General features: G+C 48.3%; 8 protein-coding genes across 8 annotated transcripts; 4 read left to right on the top strand and 4 right to left on the bottom strand.

Annotated features, from left to right (window-relative positions):
• Nucleotides 1-968: 968 nt before the first annotated feature.
• BHQ10_006586 (uncharacterized protein) lies at nucleotides 969-2,855 on the bottom strand (the record flags this gene model as incomplete). The annotated part of the gene is made up of 3 exons (XM_040879188.1): nucleotides 969-1,263; nucleotides 1,317-2,084; nucleotides 2,152-2,855. 3 exons carry the CDS (start codon nucleotides 2,853-2,855, stop codon nucleotides 969-971), a joined length of 1,767 nt encoding a protein of 588 aa, XP_040735090.1.
• A 1,061-nt stretch (nucleotides 2,856-3,916) lies between these two features.
• BHQ10_006585 (uncharacterized protein) lies at nucleotides 3,917-5,013 on the top strand (the record flags this gene model as incomplete). Its single annotated transcript, XM_040879187.1, has 2 exons — nucleotides 3,917-3,930; nucleotides 3,981-5,013. The coding sequence occupies 2 exons, from the start codon at nucleotides 3,917-3,919 to the stop codon at nucleotides 5,011-5,013; spliced, it is 1,047 nt and encodes a 348-aa protein (XP_040735089.1).
• Nucleotides 5,014-5,354: 341 nt separating this feature from the next.
• Nucleotides 5,355-6,200, bottom strand: BHQ10_006584 (uncharacterized protein; the record flags this gene model as incomplete). Its single annotated transcript, XM_040879186.1, has 6 exons — nucleotides 5,355-5,389; nucleotides 5,448-5,660; nucleotides 5,713-5,838; nucleotides 5,912-5,927; nucleotides 5,995-6,051; nucleotides 6,198-6,200. 6 exons carry the CDS (start codon nucleotides 6,198-6,200, stop codon nucleotides 5,355-5,357), a joined length of 450 nt encoding a protein of 149 aa, XP_040735088.1.
• Nucleotides 6,201-7,056: 856 nt separating this feature from the next.
• Nucleotides 7,057-8,118, top strand: BHQ10_006583 (uncharacterized protein; the record flags this gene model as incomplete). The annotated part of the gene is made up of 3 exons (XM_040879185.1): nucleotides 7,057-7,079; nucleotides 7,138-7,673; nucleotides 7,745-8,118. The coding sequence occupies 3 exons, from the start codon at nucleotides 7,057-7,059 to the stop codon at nucleotides 8,116-8,118; spliced, it is 933 nt and encodes a 310-aa protein (XP_040735087.1).
• Nucleotides 8,119-8,792: 674 nt separating this feature from the next.
• On the bottom strand, nucleotides 8,793-10,112 carry BHQ10_006582 (uncharacterized protein; the record flags this gene model as incomplete). Its single annotated transcript, XM_040879184.1, has 5 exons — nucleotides 8,793-9,502; nucleotides 9,550-9,691; nucleotides 9,745-9,803; nucleotides 9,856-9,947; nucleotides 10,015-10,112. The coding sequence occupies 5 exons, from the start codon at nucleotides 10,110-10,112 to the stop codon at nucleotides 8,793-8,795; spliced, it is 1,101 nt and encodes a 366-aa protein (XP_040735086.1).
• A 466-nt stretch (nucleotides 10,113-10,578) lies between these two features.
• On the top strand, nucleotides 10,579-11,494 carry BHQ10_006581 (uncharacterized protein; the record flags this gene model as incomplete). The annotated part of the gene is made up of 4 exons (XM_040879183.1): nucleotides 10,579-10,618; nucleotides 10,673-10,902; nucleotides 10,965-11,065; nucleotides 11,143-11,494. The coding sequence occupies 4 exons, from the start codon at nucleotides 10,579-10,581 to the stop codon at nucleotides 11,492-11,494; spliced, it is 723 nt and encodes a 240-aa protein (XP_040735085.1).
• Nucleotides 11,495-12,041: 547 nt separating this feature from the next.
• On the bottom strand, nucleotides 12,042-13,575 carry BHQ10_006580 (uncharacterized protein; the record flags this gene model as incomplete). Its single annotated transcript, XM_040879182.1, has 2 exons — nucleotides 12,042-12,540; nucleotides 12,596-13,575. The coding sequence occupies 2 exons, from the start codon at nucleotides 13,573-13,575 to the stop codon at nucleotides 12,042-12,044; spliced, it is 1,479 nt and encodes a 492-aa protein (XP_040735084.1).
• Nucleotides 13,576-14,256: 681 nt separating this feature from the next.
• Nucleotides 14,257-16,502, top strand: BHQ10_006579 (uncharacterized protein; the record flags this gene model as incomplete). The annotated part of the gene is made up of 3 exons (XM_040879180.1): nucleotides 14,257-14,344; nucleotides 14,406-15,307; nucleotides 15,357-16,502. The coding sequence occupies 3 exons, from the start codon at nucleotides 14,257-14,259 to the stop codon at nucleotides 16,500-16,502; spliced, it is 2,136 nt and encodes a 711-aa protein (XP_040735083.1).
• Between the last annotated feature and the right edge of the window lie 25 nt (nucleotides 16,503-16,527).

The following is a 16,527-nucleotide window of genomic DNA, read 5'->3' as shown; positions in this document are numbered from 1 at the left end:
CGGAACGGTACGACAGTACGGCAGTGCGTATTACCGACGGATATACTCTTGTCGGTCAGCAATCAGAAATATTCCGTAAGCAACGCTTATGAGTTGGGTCATTGAAGAAGATGAGGATGATACAGATGGTGATATACATAACAAACCCCAGGAACCGCATATGCACTCCATACTTAGTGTACGGAGTACTTACAAAATACGTACCTAAGTAGAGGGTGGCGTGAAGAACTCTCCACCTTCCGACAATACACGCTGCACGATTACAATAAACCTACGTAATACCACTCCCATCCTTGAAACATTACCATCTGCCAGAAACGAGTGCTCTTTGCCAATATTATCCGATGCACAATTTTCAGTTCCTACTATATACCAGTATTCTTATCAAAAAATTCCTCAATTGCCCAGGAATATGCACAGTGCGTAGTACAGTAAGACGTGATGAGGGACCCGATCTCGGACCCCATATGACAGTACTCCGTACGTAGTATGCAGTGGCAAATATCAAATACCGTAACTTACGTCGTCGTACACTGCAGGAATGTGGGGCTCATACTAATCTAATCAGATCCGAAAGACGATAAGAAACCAGACTCGTCGTTTCACCTTTTATGAAACATTGTATTCGAGCATCTTTAGGATACACGCTCGAATGTGTGAATGTCGTTCGTCGATTACGAGTGCTCACCACTTTCTTCTTTTTGTGGGAATACTGATATCTGTGCGCAAGGGAAATTAGGGGGGTACTCCGATTTCTTGGTAGAAGGTCGGGTACCGCCTCGGAAGAGAAACGTGCGTAGCATGACCATGGCCTGATCCCGAAGGAAGGGAGGCGCTGAGCCGGATCGTCTCACATCACCTGTCCACTCTACATGTCCCCCTATTTCCAACGTTGTGTTACACAGATTGTTGATTATGTGTCTATCATAATTATCCTCTGCTAACCGTAGGCCATCATGCCCAGGCCATCATACCGGCCGCTTAAACGGGTGCGCCTCCGTATTCAAAACATACTCATCCAAACTCACAACCCCAGGCTCCGCAAAAATCAAATAAAAATATTTCAGCGTCTCTGCCAACCAGAAACTCTCCATTTTATCGACCTGCATTGAATCAGTGAAGCGGACGTCCTTGATGCTGGCGTGCGCAATGTCCGTGCGCGTCATCTTTTCGATGCTGCTGAACATGCGCCAGGCGGCGTCTTGGTATTTCTTGTCGCCTGTGATGCGGTAGAGGATGTAGACGGATTCGATTGCCTCGGGGCTGTTGTTATCAGTCAGCAAAATAGGCTTTAGAATAGTAGGAAGAGGACGTACCGTAGAATGTATTTACTATCAACGACGCGCGTCATGCCAGGTGGCAGACCTGCCTCGGTGATAAACTTATGAATGATATCATCGTCCAATGCATTTACATGAGACGTCTTGGCCACGGCTGCCAGCCATTTTTTCTCATCCCATGGACACTTGTCTAAGCTCTCACATGGCACCATCCTGAAGATTTCAGGCATCAAGCCTGTCGCCATAGCGTCATATGCCCATATACATCCATTCACCAGTTGCTCAGCAGTCTTTAGATCCTCTGGACGATCAAAGATCTTTGCACCAATGCCAAACATGCCTCCAATAAAGCAGGTAAGATGCTGCCCCTCGTAATCGAGATTGTTCCCATTGAGTGTGCCGCTGAACAGGATGTCGACTTTGTCTTTGATCATTGGGCGGAATAACAAGTTCTTTTTGATCGGGCCCACTGATTTCTCGTACATGCGCCGGTACTGGTCGGTGGTAGCACCGAGCATGAGATGCTCTTTTGGGAGATACTCATATGTCGAATCTGCCATGCCCCCGAGCGTATATTGGTTGCCTCCCCAATTGAGATTCTGCAGATCGACAATCACGGGCCATAGTCCTGGTATTGTCGTCTTTGATTGGCCCTTTTCGAGGTTATCAGAGACGCGTTGAATGGCGTCGTAATACTTGGGGTCTCCAGTCAATTGAGTCAGTCGCGTAAACTCAAGGCTTAGCGATCCCACTTCTGCAAGTAGAGTTTTTGGCGAAGCACGCAGCGGCGTTCCCGCAAGAGATCTAGTCATATCAGCAAGATCATTCTACAAAATAACCTAATCCTTCAAACTCTGAAAAAGAGACGTACACCTTCCAGTCCCACCGCGACATCTGCATTCTATTCGGCGTATCAAACGCCCCATACACAAAATCACCCACCTCCGTCGCCTTTTTCAGTAATATCGGATATTTTCCGTCTGATAGATCATAAGCCGCCAGAAACCCACCCATGTAGCGAATAGTAGTCTCAAAGACGTTGATACTCTTATCCGTGGTAGTTGTAAAATCAATCTGATCAATCGCGTCCAGCGCGAGTTGGAACTCGTCGTCCAGGCTCATAATCAATAACGTATCGAGTGTATCGACGAGAGTCGCAGCCCAGCCGGAGAAACTATTCACGTATCCACCGCTTATAGGCGAAACTTCGTCTTTCAGCCAAGCGTGTGTTTTGTATCCCGTCCATGCATGTAAGAAAGCTTCCTTGACGGCGGATTGTCTCTCTTGTCGCGTCCGACGATCTGATGCCTTCTCTTTCGGAAAATCATACTGTATCTTAGGGATGGACGATGCGCCCCCGGTCGGTAACTCGATGAATTCTTTCACGGGGTAGTGTTCGGGGATTTTGTGCCAATGGACCGTTTCTTCGAGGAGATCATCGTTGTGGAAATCAGGTGGTGGAGGTGGAGGTGGTTCGGGGGGATAGTCGTCGTATTCGATGCTGTCGAAGATGATGTATATGAGAAATGTGAGAATGAAGGCGGGTATGACCAGTCTTTTGCGCACGACAGGCATGATGAAGATTATGAGCAAATAAGTAAAAGAGGCGTCATTGATTGTTTGGATCGGTCAATTGTTGGCATTGGACAACGCCAACGAGGTCACATTTGACTCAACTACGTAGCGATAGCGACAGGATATAAGAAATGAATGACATCAACAATGACAATTGGATCAACATATCAACACTGACTTCATGTAGTCATGTTTTGGGGTCGGGACAATGGCAGGCATAAACGAGAGATGCCAGGTGTCATGAAGGTATTGAAATGAAAAGAATGCAGGGATCACAATGTCGAAGAATTAGAGATTAGAGAGTGTGCATAGCTGCCGTGCTGGGCCTAGTGCGTGGCAAGCTCGCTGCGGTGCGGCACTCGCATTGGCCAGGGGAGAAGATCGTGGAGAACCCCTGAATGTTATCTACAGAGTCTGCACTAACATACATGAGAGTAAAGCTACAAATATGCATATGTTGCAGGTTATGTGACTAAGGACTGATGAGATGATATGAGTCGAGTCGAATACCCGACCATTGCTGCTTCGTGGTCAATTGCCAGCAAGTCATGTAACATTGCGATGTACAGCATCTACTAAACTAGCTCTGTACAGTTCCACCCGAGGATGACTGGTGGGGTTGATCTTTCGAAGGGCAAATAATTAAAGTTGATTCCGGAGTATTTGTGCTCCCGTATGGATTTCCATAATTGGCACTGTGCATCAAAATCAACGATTGACTATGTATACCATCAGTTGCCTGTAATCTGTATATTTGCAGGTGGGATCGAAATAAGGTACAGCCGCTGAGGCTGTTGAAAGAAAGCTTGGGCGGCCCCACTTCCACAACGTCAAAGAAATCAACCTCATTCTGGATAGCTTCACCATGCTTTGCAAAACACAACAACAATAGCCAACTGACTAGAGTGGATATTCAAGCTGCGCTATCACCACTCGGCCTCTAAACTCACTTTGACTTGATATACCAATTTAAATTCTATGCATAAAACTTCAATCAATCAAAAGCCCTCGGCCGCGTAGGGGTCCCTCTACTCCCAAATCCAGCTTCCTCTGACCACACAATGCCGCATACAGGGTACTTACTTTTTCTACTCAAAATGCGAGATTACAACTGACATTCTGCAGAGTCTTCTTCATCCCCTCTAGCCCCAATGCCCCCCACATCCTAGGTCCCCTCACAGAGCGCCTGCGTTCTGTCTACGGCGACGAAGCAATTCCCATCGGACGCTGGGGGCTAGAACACAAACTAATGCGCGACACACCGTCCTGTCTTCCCGCATCTGCGCACGCACCAAACCCAGCACCGCAGGCACGCTATGTGCAGTTTCTGTCAATGACGAATCATCCAAGGCTAGGGTTTGTGTATGCCTCCGAAGATGACGAGAGTCAACAGCCAGCAACGACGACAGGAGTAGGGAAAGGAAAGACGGAGTCAGGGATGATCATGTCCACAGTCCCAATCGCGTCTTCGTCGGAAATATTTCGCCATTTTGTGCGTTGTTGTGAACCTATCTGGTGTCATCGGCATACTGTCACGGTTACTGGCACGGTGTATGATGTCGGCGATTTCAGAGTAAGATTGGGAGAAGTGCGCCAGACGCAGCCGCAGGCGAGACCCAGAGGCACGATTCTGGAGGTTGAGTGGAGGGGCCCGTCGATGGTTGCGGCTGCTTTGGCGCCTGTATCATCTACATCGCTAGGCCTCGAGGAGAGAAATGGGGATGCGTTGGCGATGGATGTAGATGCGGAAATGAATTCGGCTATGGAAACGCCGTATATTCCTTCGGAGGCTGAGATACAGCTTGAGTACGAGCAGATATCAAATTTGATTCGGGAATTTTGGACGAGGATATACAGTTCCAGTGCGGCCGAAAATAATCAGAATAAACAGCTACCGGCGACAACGCGAGAAGCAATACTCGTTCCAGACGTGGGACATGAAATTAAACAGAGAATAGCGCAGCGCCGACAACCGGCTTGGCAGGAACGGGAGAATAGAAGACGGAGAAAGAGGCGGGAGGCGATTGCGTTAGACAGAAGTTGGGGKGGGKTCTCGGAGAAGCAGCAGCAGCAGCAGCAAGATGACGAGGAGGAAGATGTGGAGGCTGGTGTGGATTTGGCGAGGCAGTACATGGAGTTGTTCCGGTTTAATCGTTAGTATCACCTCACTTCTGGCTGAACACTACAAGACTGGACAGAAACATATTACGAGCTAAGAAAATTGAGTACATTACGGACGTTCGTCTATTGTAAAGCTTAAAAGAGAAAAGTTCCCAATTGTGTATAATGATAGAGAAGAAATCAACCCGTCACATGTCACCACCCAACCCCAACACAGAATTTTGCTCCCGTTCAATACGTAGTGATTGCAACTTCGCCTGTGTCCACAGAAGAAAGCAAGAGCCCGCTTACATATGTCCAAGATAAACGAGGAAGAACGAATCAACGGCAAGAGATTTGAAGTCTTGCATAACACGACAAAGCAGGTAGGCGAGACGCTTATTTCTGCATCATGAGCTGAACAAATTCGTTGTCTAGACAGACACCCGTTAGAGCAATTCTAATTTCATGGAGCTACAGTACGAAACTTACAGTCAATCCTTCCATCACCGTCCTGGTCAGCCTCGCGAATCATCTCATCAACCTCGTCATCGGTCAACTTCTCGCCAATCGAGGTCATGACGTGACGCAATTCGGCGGCAGAGATGAATCCATTGTTGTCACGGTCAAACACCTTGAAAGCCTCACGGATCTCTTCCTCGGAGTCGGTATCCTTCATTTTGCGGGCCATCATTGTCAAAAATTCTGCGACAGTCAGTACTGCCATCAAATATTGCGAGTTGGCGGTCAGTCATACCAGGGAAATCAATTGTGCCGTTGTTGTCAGCGTCGACTTCGTTGATCATGTCCTGCAATTCGGATTCGGAGGGGTTCTGGCCGAGAGAACGCATGACTGTGCCAAGTTCCTTGGTTGTGATTTGTCCTGTCCGATAGGGTCAATGTCTGTTGGCTGCGTAACGTTCGTTCAAGGTGTTTTATTGTTCGCGGCGACTCACCATCTCCATCCTTGTCCTACTCATCAAAACGGCTAGTCAGCTAACCACGCCAACATTGTGACAAACCAAGTTTCCAAACTTACAAAAAGAGAGAAAGCCTCCTTGTACTCAGATACTTGCTCCTCGGTCAAAGAGTCAGCCTGCCAAACAATATTGCGTTAGTTACTAGACTTTCAAACTCATTTCACGATCTCAGGTCTTGGGATGCCCCGCAGTGTGGGGGATACACAAAGCGGCCGCGACAATAGAGCTAAGAGATATGAATTTGCCTTGGCGATAGACGAACCATGGTGTGAGATTGTGGTAGAGTGAAAGCGCAAATAAATTAGTCGAGCGGAAGTTGGGAGATATGGTGCTGGGGTAAGGTTTGTTGAAGAAGTCGCGGTTGGTGGTGTTCCAGCAGTGTAGTCGGAGTTGTTTAGGGGACGAGAAAGTCGAAGGCAGAGCGGAGATGGATTGATTGCGTTATGCCTAATGGAGTTTAGCCGGCACTAGTTTGAGGGCTCTGATTTGTCTGATATTTGACCGCCTACGTATACAAGAATACTCCTGCTCTTTCTCGAGAACTGCGTGAAATTATGAAGATCTCTATAGCATGTCTACAGTATGTATCAGTTCGACTAACTGCTGATCGCCGGCCTCAAAGGCTACGTGGATCTGCCGACATGTCGACTCGGCGCAGGTTGAGTCGAAGCTACCCGTTGTGCTAATGCGATGAACATCGCAATGTAGTATGCATGGCGCATTTGAGATGTACCTCGACTCGAGCCAGTAATCCCTTTTTTCTTCTAAAGCTATCTTAATCTTTATCTCGCTTTTTGTGGTCGGAGACTAGGTATATCAAACAAATGCACAACCCTGCTGCCTCAGGCCTGTTGCGCTAAACCCCAAACGGAATGGCAGCAYCCAGCCACTCGGAAGAGTGACGGAGTATCTCGACGATAACAGATAGCTTCATGCTAGACGTCTTCAACAAGATTAAACGTATTGAGCTTGACTGTGCTCAGATACAATTGTAATTGTCGATTGGCATCCAGAAGACAACATAAATAACAGTTCACCAACTCATACATCCCGAACAGACACCGTTATGATAAACCACATCAAACCGACATATTGAGCTGTGACAAGCTAGATCTGCCACAATGTGGCGTGATCGGACCAATCTGTGAGCCTCTATGCCCTCTATGCCCTCAAGAGAAACTGCATCAAACTGACTAGAATAGCTACATCTCCTACCGCCAATCCTTCGCGCACCATCCGACCAAGAAACCGCGTTACTTCGGCCCATCCTCAGGAGCCTTCACCGACTCACCCTCCCTCTCCGAAGAAAGAAGAGGCCTCATCGCCGGCGCCGACGGCCTCGAAGATGACGGCGATGCAGTCATCGAAATGGACCTGTTGCCCCCTCGATGGGTAGACGTACAGGAAGAAGTTTCCGAGGTCCTAGCCGATATCGCGCAGAAATCCGCACGGCTCGACAAATTACATCAAAAGCACATCTTGCCTAGCTTTGGGGATGAAGGTGCGCGAAAGGAGGAAGAGACTATTATAGAGCAGTATACGCAGGAAATCACGAGGGGCTTTCATGCGTGTCAGAATGCAATTCAGCGGATTGATGGTCTGGTGCGTGAGCAGAAACAGCTTGGTGCCGTGACCAAGGGCGATGAGACGATGGCGAAGAATATCCAGATTTCGCTTGCGGCGAGGGTGCAGGAGTCGAGTTCGCGGTTTAGGAAGAAGCAGAGTACATATCTAAGAAGTATGCCCCTCTCTCTGCCTCTCAGGCTGATCATGTACTAACCAGTACTGTGACAGAACTACGTGAACTAGAAGGCATGGCCTCACCCTTCGAACGAGTCTCCACACCAATCCAATCCCAATACTTCGACCCCTCACTCATGGAATCCGACGCCGACAAATCCTTCTCTCAAACCACACTGCAACAAACATCTCAAAAACATCAGCAGCAACAACAACTCGTCGTTGGCGGCGCAAACGACGTCGCAATCGCCCAACGCGAGCGCGAAATCAACGATATCGCAAAGGGTATTATTGAGTTGTCGGATATTTTTCGTGAATTGCAAAGCATGATTATCGATCAGGGCACAATGCTGGACCGAATAGATTATAATGTTGAGCGCATGGCGACGGATGTGAAGCAGGCTGATACGGAGCTTAAAGTGGTCAGTCCCTCTTTCCATTGACACAGGTGTACTTGCGAAATTGACATTCGAATAGGCAAGCAACTACCAACGCAAAACAACCAAACGCAAAATCATTCTCCTTCTGATACTAGTCATGATCGGGATGATTGTCCTTCTCGCTGTGAAGCCGAAACGACATAGTAATAGTAATAACACTGAAACAGCTCCTCCACAGGAAGACGTCGCAAACGATCAACAGATACCGCCACGTTTAATGCGCAAGATAATTCGATCTTGGGATGACGATGATCATGGCATTGGGTATAGAAGGAATAATCATCACCATGGGTATTGGCGGAGGGATTCTAATAATTATCATGACTTCGATTCGTTGGTTTTGTCTGGGTTGTTGGGTTAGATGTCCCCTTCCACACTGCTTGTGGTATGCTGGAATGTTATATACTTCGATCACCGAGGATATGATCCATGACTCTGCGATTTGAATTTTCTGTTTGAAGCGTTTTTCATCTGTTTAATTTTTTTTTTTGGATTGTACATTATTGAATGAAGTCGAGAACTTGTGTGTCTCGGGTCTTAGATCAAGGCTGCCAAACTACCAATAATATATCGCTGGATCTTCATAAACGTCGAGTGCTAGAAATGCTTCAAGCACCTTGAGAACTTCCACATATTGTTCATCTTGAATCACTGGTAGATTATCTGCTTCCCTCCCATCACAAATCAAAACCATTCCTCGATTCATCCCCGGCAGATTGTTCGAGAGATAGACCGGAATCCATTTGCGAAGACCAATCCATTTGGTGATCATCCGACAAGGTGAAAGGATGCGGCTGAGGCTGATGCGCGTCACCGTCATTCACGGCAGGTGAACCCGTAGGAGTAAGGGACTCTACAGGCGGGGGAGTCAGAGCTTCAACGGTAGGCCGAGATGGCTCTTCTAGCCCCCCTGCATTATCAGCCGGGGCCAATGATTCGTCCGCAGAAAGTCCACGCATAATCGCATCCTCGACCTCACGCTTCCGAACTTCCGTCTCCGCCTTGCGCTCACCCATCTGTGTCAACAGGGCGGTCTCTCTAGAGAGAGCAGTGCGGTTACTTTCAAGCATCTTCTCAAGACCTTCCATAAGTGCCTGACGTGATTTAATGATCTCCGAAACCGAGCTTTCAGCATTCGCTAAGGACTTGAGAAGTTGGCTCAAACGAGCTGCGTGCACCGGAGCTGGAGGAGCTGGTGTGCTAGGATCATTCATCTTGTCAAACTCGGCATTGGCTGTGTTGACCGCCGTACCGGATGCCACAGAGCCCTTTGAGACGTTGAGTTGGAGTTGTACAAGTGGCTGGAGCTCGGGCGGCACAGAACCTGCACTAAACAGCGAGCCGCCTAGCATAGGCTTCTTCCCTGAGGAACGGTTCTTGTCCAATTCTAAGTTCATTAGCTTGTGGAACCCGTAAACAAGGGAGATGGCATACCATTAACACGAGCTTCGACAGCTTCTTGAATTGGCAACTCAAAAACACCACGTTGTCTCCAGACCTCGACTACCCGTCGAATCTTTTGTTGAATATCACTAGATGCACCTTTGTATGCGACTGCTGTGGCTTCTGCAATGATCTGTTCTCGTTAGTCCCACCAAATCTCGCTGCAAATATCTGGTTCACACATACTGGAGAGAATGCAATGATAAAATCATCTTTGCGCCTAGCTTTGGACTGTTGAGCGACCTCTGTAATGTTGTTAGTAGTCTTCGCGACTTGGGACTTCATAGGCCGTTATACCATTGGCAAGGTAGATGAGATTGAGCTTCTTGTTCGCCGGAGAATCTCGAAGTTTTTGTAGCCAGAGCTGCACAGTACGATCCGCATGGCGTCTGTATGCGAACAGGAGATTTAGTCAAACGTCTTCTAATAATCGAGTGTCGATTCTAGGTCACTTACCTATGAAACATGACCCATTGCGCGACAGTAACGATGCCCTCCTGGGTTTCGTTGAGCGCGGAGAGCTTTGCTCGAACAGAGTCGTCGTTGTAAGCCATGGCCTTTGTGAGATTTCTACTATTGAGAGTGTGTGTGTCGAGATGTGAGAGGTGTAGTCAACAGGCACAATAATTTGTGAGAGCTCCTAGTAGTCAATAAATGATGTGTGAAAGGAAAACGACGTGAGTGAAATTATGAAAATGAAATTAAAGCCAATAACCTCATAGATTAGCTTCGAAAAGCATGCTCAACAGGACAGTTGACCAGAAAGTGGCATTGTTTTGAAGGCGTCACAACAATTTGAATCTAAGCTGCATCATCCCCAAACGATAAGAAGCTCCGCAAAGGCGGTGGCAGAATCCAGGCCGCCCGACAACCGCTGGTAAATAAGGAAGTTGCCAACTTGATGTCAGCTCTCGTTTACATTAACTATCACTTACGAATAATTTCGAGCTGGTCGATTGCACTCGCTTCTTTGAGGTTAATTTCTTAAACTTTTGATCTATACACATCTATCGTTCCGAAATGGCCGACAGATTCCCCTCATTAGAAGACTTCAACGAAGGTGCGCACTCCGCCCATACTGTAACCCCCAAACAACCATCTAACAGCTCTCCAGGTCAAACCGAAGTCGTCAACAACGACGCTGCCGATACCGATGATTTTCTCGCTCGCGAACGTGCTGCGCTAGGTGACGATGCTGATCAATTCGCTACACCCAACGACCAGGCCGTAACTGTAGAGGATGACGATCTATTGGGAGGTGACGACTATGTCCCTCAGCAAGGTGGTTCGGCAGAGATCTCCGGTTTTGAGTCTTCGTTTCCTGCGATTGATACACAAAATGAGGTACGATATTCTGCTATCCGTGTCGCATAGCTCGCGATGGCCCTGACATGAGTGTATTATAGGCAGTTGCGCCAGGCGGAACTATTACTGGCACCGGCTCTCCTTTCCCAGCCACGGGCTACTCTAGCTACGCTCAACCAGAGGAAGAATCAGAGGCTGTCCGGTAAGAAATCGCTCTCATTATGAGCTGCAGTGCAATCGTTTCAATATTCAACAATTCTAACATACTTTCTTTGTCAGAGAATGGCGGGCGCGCAGAGACGCCGACCTAGCTCGCCGAGCCGAGACCTCCGCCGAAAAGAAAGAAGCCACCATCAAGAAAGCACAAGAAGACATCGATGACTTTTATGTATCCTACGGCAACCGGGCCGACAAGGCTCGCGCCCAGACCCGCAAGGAAGCCGAGGAATTTCTCGCCAACAGAGAAGACACATCTGCCGGCGGAACTAGCTGGGAGCGTATCGCAAAACTGGTGGATGTATCCGGCAAAGGTGTCAAGGGTGGTGCTAGCGGCTCTGGAAAGGAGCGCTTCCGCGAGCTTCTGCTTGATTTGAGGAAAGATGGAAATGCTCCGGGTGCGACTGGAGTGTAAGATGGGTATGCGACAAGCGAGCAATAAATAGATAAAAGAGTGTGGTGTGATGGGTGTATCTTTCGGCATTTGTGTCTAAATGCGAGTTGGTGGGCGTGCATGCGCCAGCTTTTGTGTGGCACTTGGGAGAGTATCTCTCCTCGCCAAAACCTTACCGGAGTAACATCTAGAGCAGGGATTCGAAAATGATTGGTGTTCCTGCTCAAAGATTGATCTTCACTCCAATTCCCCTTTTACACATGTATTTGACTCTCGAGCCTCACGACCATATTCCTTGTTTTGCCCCTATACATGTATCTCCAGTTTTCTTTCCTTCCTCTTCTTGTTCATGGATTAATAGGTAATGCAAAGGAGTTATCTTTTTCCGGATTATGCTGATATCCAGCGTCAAGTACATTGGTTTACGAGTGACATATAAAAGATAAATAACTTTTGGGCTCATTCGTGATAGAGATTATAAAATACGTATAAAATATGCATGCGAGAAGCATAGGTACCTCATAACAACGCCTTTGGATTGTTCTTCACTGCAAAAAAAAATGCCCGACTAGTCCAACTGATCCTCAGCCGGCTCCCCAATTTCCTCAACCTCTCGCTCCCTCTTTCCCTCCGCCTCGATCTCCTCAAGCTTCTTCCTGCCTTCCTCTGTAGTAGCGTCCACAATCCCTTCCTCAAGACTCAACATCCCACCTTCTCCCAACTTCTCTACAATCTCCTCAGCCTCCTCAACGCTCATTTTACCGAGAACCTTGTTGACTTCGTCCAGGGATGCAGACTGTAGTGCTCGTTGCAGGCCAGGAGGGAAAGATTCGAAGATCTTGCGGGCCTCGATTTCTTCGGGAATCGTGCTGTCCGCGGGCGGGATACTGATGTTGATTTGGGTGTTTGGGTCGACAGCATGGAGTTGGATTTGTTCGACGCCGGCAGGATCGTTTTCGGGGCTTCTGTTCTTGGCAAGTTCTGCGGCACGAGTTTTGATTTTGTTGTAAGTCTCGTTCACGTCGTTTCTGAACAGTGTGGCGGCTTGGTGGTCTTTTGTTGTGATTCTGTGATATTGTTAGACATGTGTAGTTGTATGGGGGTGGAGGGTTATTGCCTTACCTCTTAAAGAATAGCGAGATGCCATCTCGGCCTAATGAGCGACAATACTGTAACAGCAGACCGTGGTGCACACACAGACGAGCATACTCCGGCTTTCCGTCCATCTGACTATTGAAAGCCTCGACCAACAATCCATCCGTCTCGCTCTCCGCAACGACATCGGGATTCGCGGAGATAAACTGAAGCAATGCCTTGTAATCCGTCATTGGAATCTTGGCAAGCCTCTTGGCCAAGTCACTGACTTTGATGTCTGCCTCTTCATCATCGTCATCTTCCACATCCGCTTCGGCGCCTGACGACGGTGCCACAGCCCCTTGACTAGCGGGAACAGATGGCGAATTAAGAAGCTCTACCTTTGTCTCTGCAGCTTTGCCCTTGGCCTTTGGATCCGATTTGGCAACGTATGAGCTATCAAACCCGGTGTGTATGCTGTCACTAGTGATTTTGCTTGCTTCTTCCTTTTCGAGTTCTGCCAGCTTTTGGAGCAATTCTTGCTGCAGGCCTAGGACCTTGTCTTTGTGTCCCTGAACTCCCGTAATGTACGCCTTGAACCCACTCTCCGTCTTGGACTCTGTGATCTCCTTCTTGACCTGATCAACCAACGAACTCATCATCTGCGAGTATTTGGGCTGCTCCTTCTCGTGTGTATAGATGCCAGCAGGTGGCGCAGGAGGTTGATCCTTAGCCGGGTCCCCCGCAGATTCAATCAGTGACTGGAAAACCAGCTCCTCAGGATTTCGGCTCGAGTCCTCATGCTGGCGGAGAGCGCCGAGAAGCTTGTCGATACGCTCGAGGAGACCATCATTGATGATGCGTTCGTACTTGAGCGTTTCGATCTCGTGGCGGCGTTGCACACGTTGTTGATGGATTTGGTTCTGCTTTGCGCGGATGAAAGACCGCTTGTCCACGTTGGGGTGCACCTCGATGTCCGAGTCATCGGAGAGCTCCAGCGCGTCCCATTTGCTGTAGTCGAGCACCATAGCGAGTTGTTGATATTTGTTTGTTTAGACTTCTTCAAGCTCTGCAGAGGGGTTGTTGAAGAGTGGGGTAGCAGAGGTCGTGATGGCTGATACCAGCGAATCTTGTCTATCTTCGTAAGAATAGTATTCTGCTGCGTGTCAGTCAAAAGAGAAGAAGATATCCTATCCGGTACTCTCCTACCAGTTGATATAGCAAGACTGGGACAAATAAGGGTCTATGGGCTTCTACGAGCTTCATCAAAAACAGTCTCGTTTCGGAAGGCGGTGGCAGAATGGCCGGTCGGAGAAACCGGCACTAATCGGCCATTACGAATATCCACTCTGGTCGAAGTACGTAGTTGCTCTATACCAACAATTCTACCACGTTGACATCCCAATCTATCCCGGTATATCATCTCCGTGAATTCGACTTCATACGGAACAACAGTGTGGCCTGTGTCGGTCATGGCAGTGTCGCGATAGTGGTACTCCTTCTTGATATGGAAATATAGCTACATTGTTCCGAAATCGGTCATCCCGGCGAATTCATCAGCTCTCAGCCATGCGCAGCTCAAAGCTGCTGGCTGCCTTTGGTTCCAGGGCAGCTGAGGCAGGGCCTGTCCGTTCAATTGTCGCAGCATCACACCGCACGATCCAAGTACCTCCGAGTCAGATTTTCAGTCGAAATGCGCATCAATTGAGATGCTTCTCGAAATCGGCTCCCGATGCGTCCCTTCTCCGTTCTGCTTCAATAAGGAGCGCCCCAACTTCCAAGGCAACGAAATCATCGGTATTGTCCCAGATTCGATGTTTGTCCGTATCCCAAAAATTAAATAACGCGCAACCTCCAGCACCTCAAGCTCAAAAAGACAACCGCGACGTCACTCCGGTCAATGAAAACAAAGAAGACGGATTCGAGCTCTCAGAAAAGGCAGCGCAAGCAGCACAAATCAATTTGACCGCCAAGTTGGGACGTGACGGAAAAGAGAAAAAGAAGCCTGCATTCAACGAGATATGGCGACTTTTGAAGATTGCGCGACCTGAAGCCAAGTCACTAGGTCTCGCATTTTTCTTCCTCTTGATTTCTTCCAGTATCACCATGTCTATCCCATTCTCAATTGGCAAGATCATGGATTTGGCAACGAAAGGCGAGGAAGCCGAAGGCGTTTTTGGATTGAGCATGCCCATGTTCTACGGTGCACTTGCTGGAATCATCTGCGTTGGCGCCGCTGCCAATTACGGTAGAATTATTATTCTACGTATTGTCGGTGAGCGAGTCGTCGCAAGACAGCGTTCAAAATTGTTCAGACGTACTTTCGTCCAAGATGCCGAATTCTTTGATGCCAACAGAGTGGGAGATTTGATTTCAAGATTAAGTTCTGATACTCTGATCGTCGGAAAGTCTATCACTCAGAACCTGTCGGATGGTCTAAGGTCAATCGTGAGCTGTACTGCTGGTTTTGGAGCCATGGCATACGTCAGCTTGAAGCTGTCGAGTGTCCTGGCTCTTCTCCTTCCTCCTATCGGTGTGGCAGCTTTCTTCTACGGTCGTACAATTCGCAACCTTAGTCGCAAAATCCAGAAGAATCTTGGTACGTTGACGAAGATTGCCGAGGAACGGCTTGGAAACGTGAAGACGAGTCAAGCATTCGCAGCCGAAGTCTCAGAAGTCGGTCGATACAACAACCAAGTCAAAAAGATATTTGAGCTAGGCCGCAGAGAATCGCTTATTAGTGCTTCCTTTTTCAGTTCGGTGAGTTCAATTCCAGTTTTGCCGTGTGCTGCCTGCTAATATTGGATAGACCGGTCTTATGGGCAACATGACAATCCTCATACTTTTGTATGTCGGTGGTGGTCTCGTCCAATCCGGCGGAATCACTCTTGGAGAGCTTACTTCTTTCCTCATGTACACTGTCTATGCTGGATCTAGTCTTTTTGGACTTTCAAACTTCTACTCCGAAATCATGAAGGGCGTTGGTGCCGCAAGCAGATTGTTTGAGCTGCAAGACCGCGAGCCCAAAATTTCTCCCACAAAAGGAGAACCAGTCAAAAGCGCTAGAGGACCCATACGCTTCGAGAACGTCACATTCAGTTACCCTACCCGACCTGCAGTGAGCATCTTCAAGGATCTCGACTTCGAGATTCCACAGGGCTCTAACGTTGCTATAGTTGGACCCTCTGGTGGCGGGAAATCAACAATTGCATCCCTTTTACTCCGCTTCTACAATCCTGTTTCGGGTCGTATCCTTATTAACGGCAAAGACATCACTCAAATGAACGCCAAGGCTCTGCGTCGCAAGATTGGAATCGTTTCTCAAGAACCTGTACTTTTCTCAGGCACTATAGCGGAGAATATTGCGTATGGCGTACCTGGAGCCACAAAAGCTGAAATTGTGGCCGCCGCCAGACAGGCCAATTGTCAGTTCATCAGCGACTTCCCATCTGGACTGGAGACGAACGTTGGACCGCGTGGCGCTCAATTGTCCGGTGGTCAGAAGCAGCGTATCGCTATTGCTAGAGCTCTTATTAAAAATCCAGACATACTCATCCTTGACGAAGCAACATCAGCACTTGACGCCGAGTCCGAGACTCTAGTCAACAGCGCTCTTGCTGCCCTCTTACGGGGCAACAACACTACCATTAGTATCGCCCACCGACTCTCGACCATCAAACGCTCAGACACGATTATTGTACTAGGCAACGACGGCCGCGTGGCCGAGATTGGTTCATACCAGGACTTGAGCACTCGCCCAGATGGTGCATTCACGAGGCTCATGGAATGGCAAATGACTGGTGGAGATGTAACTCCTCCGCCGACCAATCCAAGAACTATATCCTTCGAGGAACAAATGGAGGAACTAGAACGTGAACAACGGGAGAAGGAGAGCGAGATTGAGCCTGACGAGGCTGAACATGAAGACGAGAAACTTCCTCAACGTAGAGTTTAACGTGACGTCTAGCTCCTTTTATTCT

This window comes from Talaromyces amestolkiae, assembly GCF_001896365.1.
Source record: "Talaromyces amestolkiae strain CIB chromosome Unknown scaffold12.1, whole genome shotgun sequence".
In the NCBI taxonomy this organism is placed as follows: domain Eukaryota; kingdom Fungi; phylum Ascomycota; class Eurotiomycetes; order Eurotiales; family Trichocomaceae; genus Talaromyces; species Talaromyces amestolkiae.
This window is presented reverse-complemented; position numbering and strand designations above follow the sequence as displayed.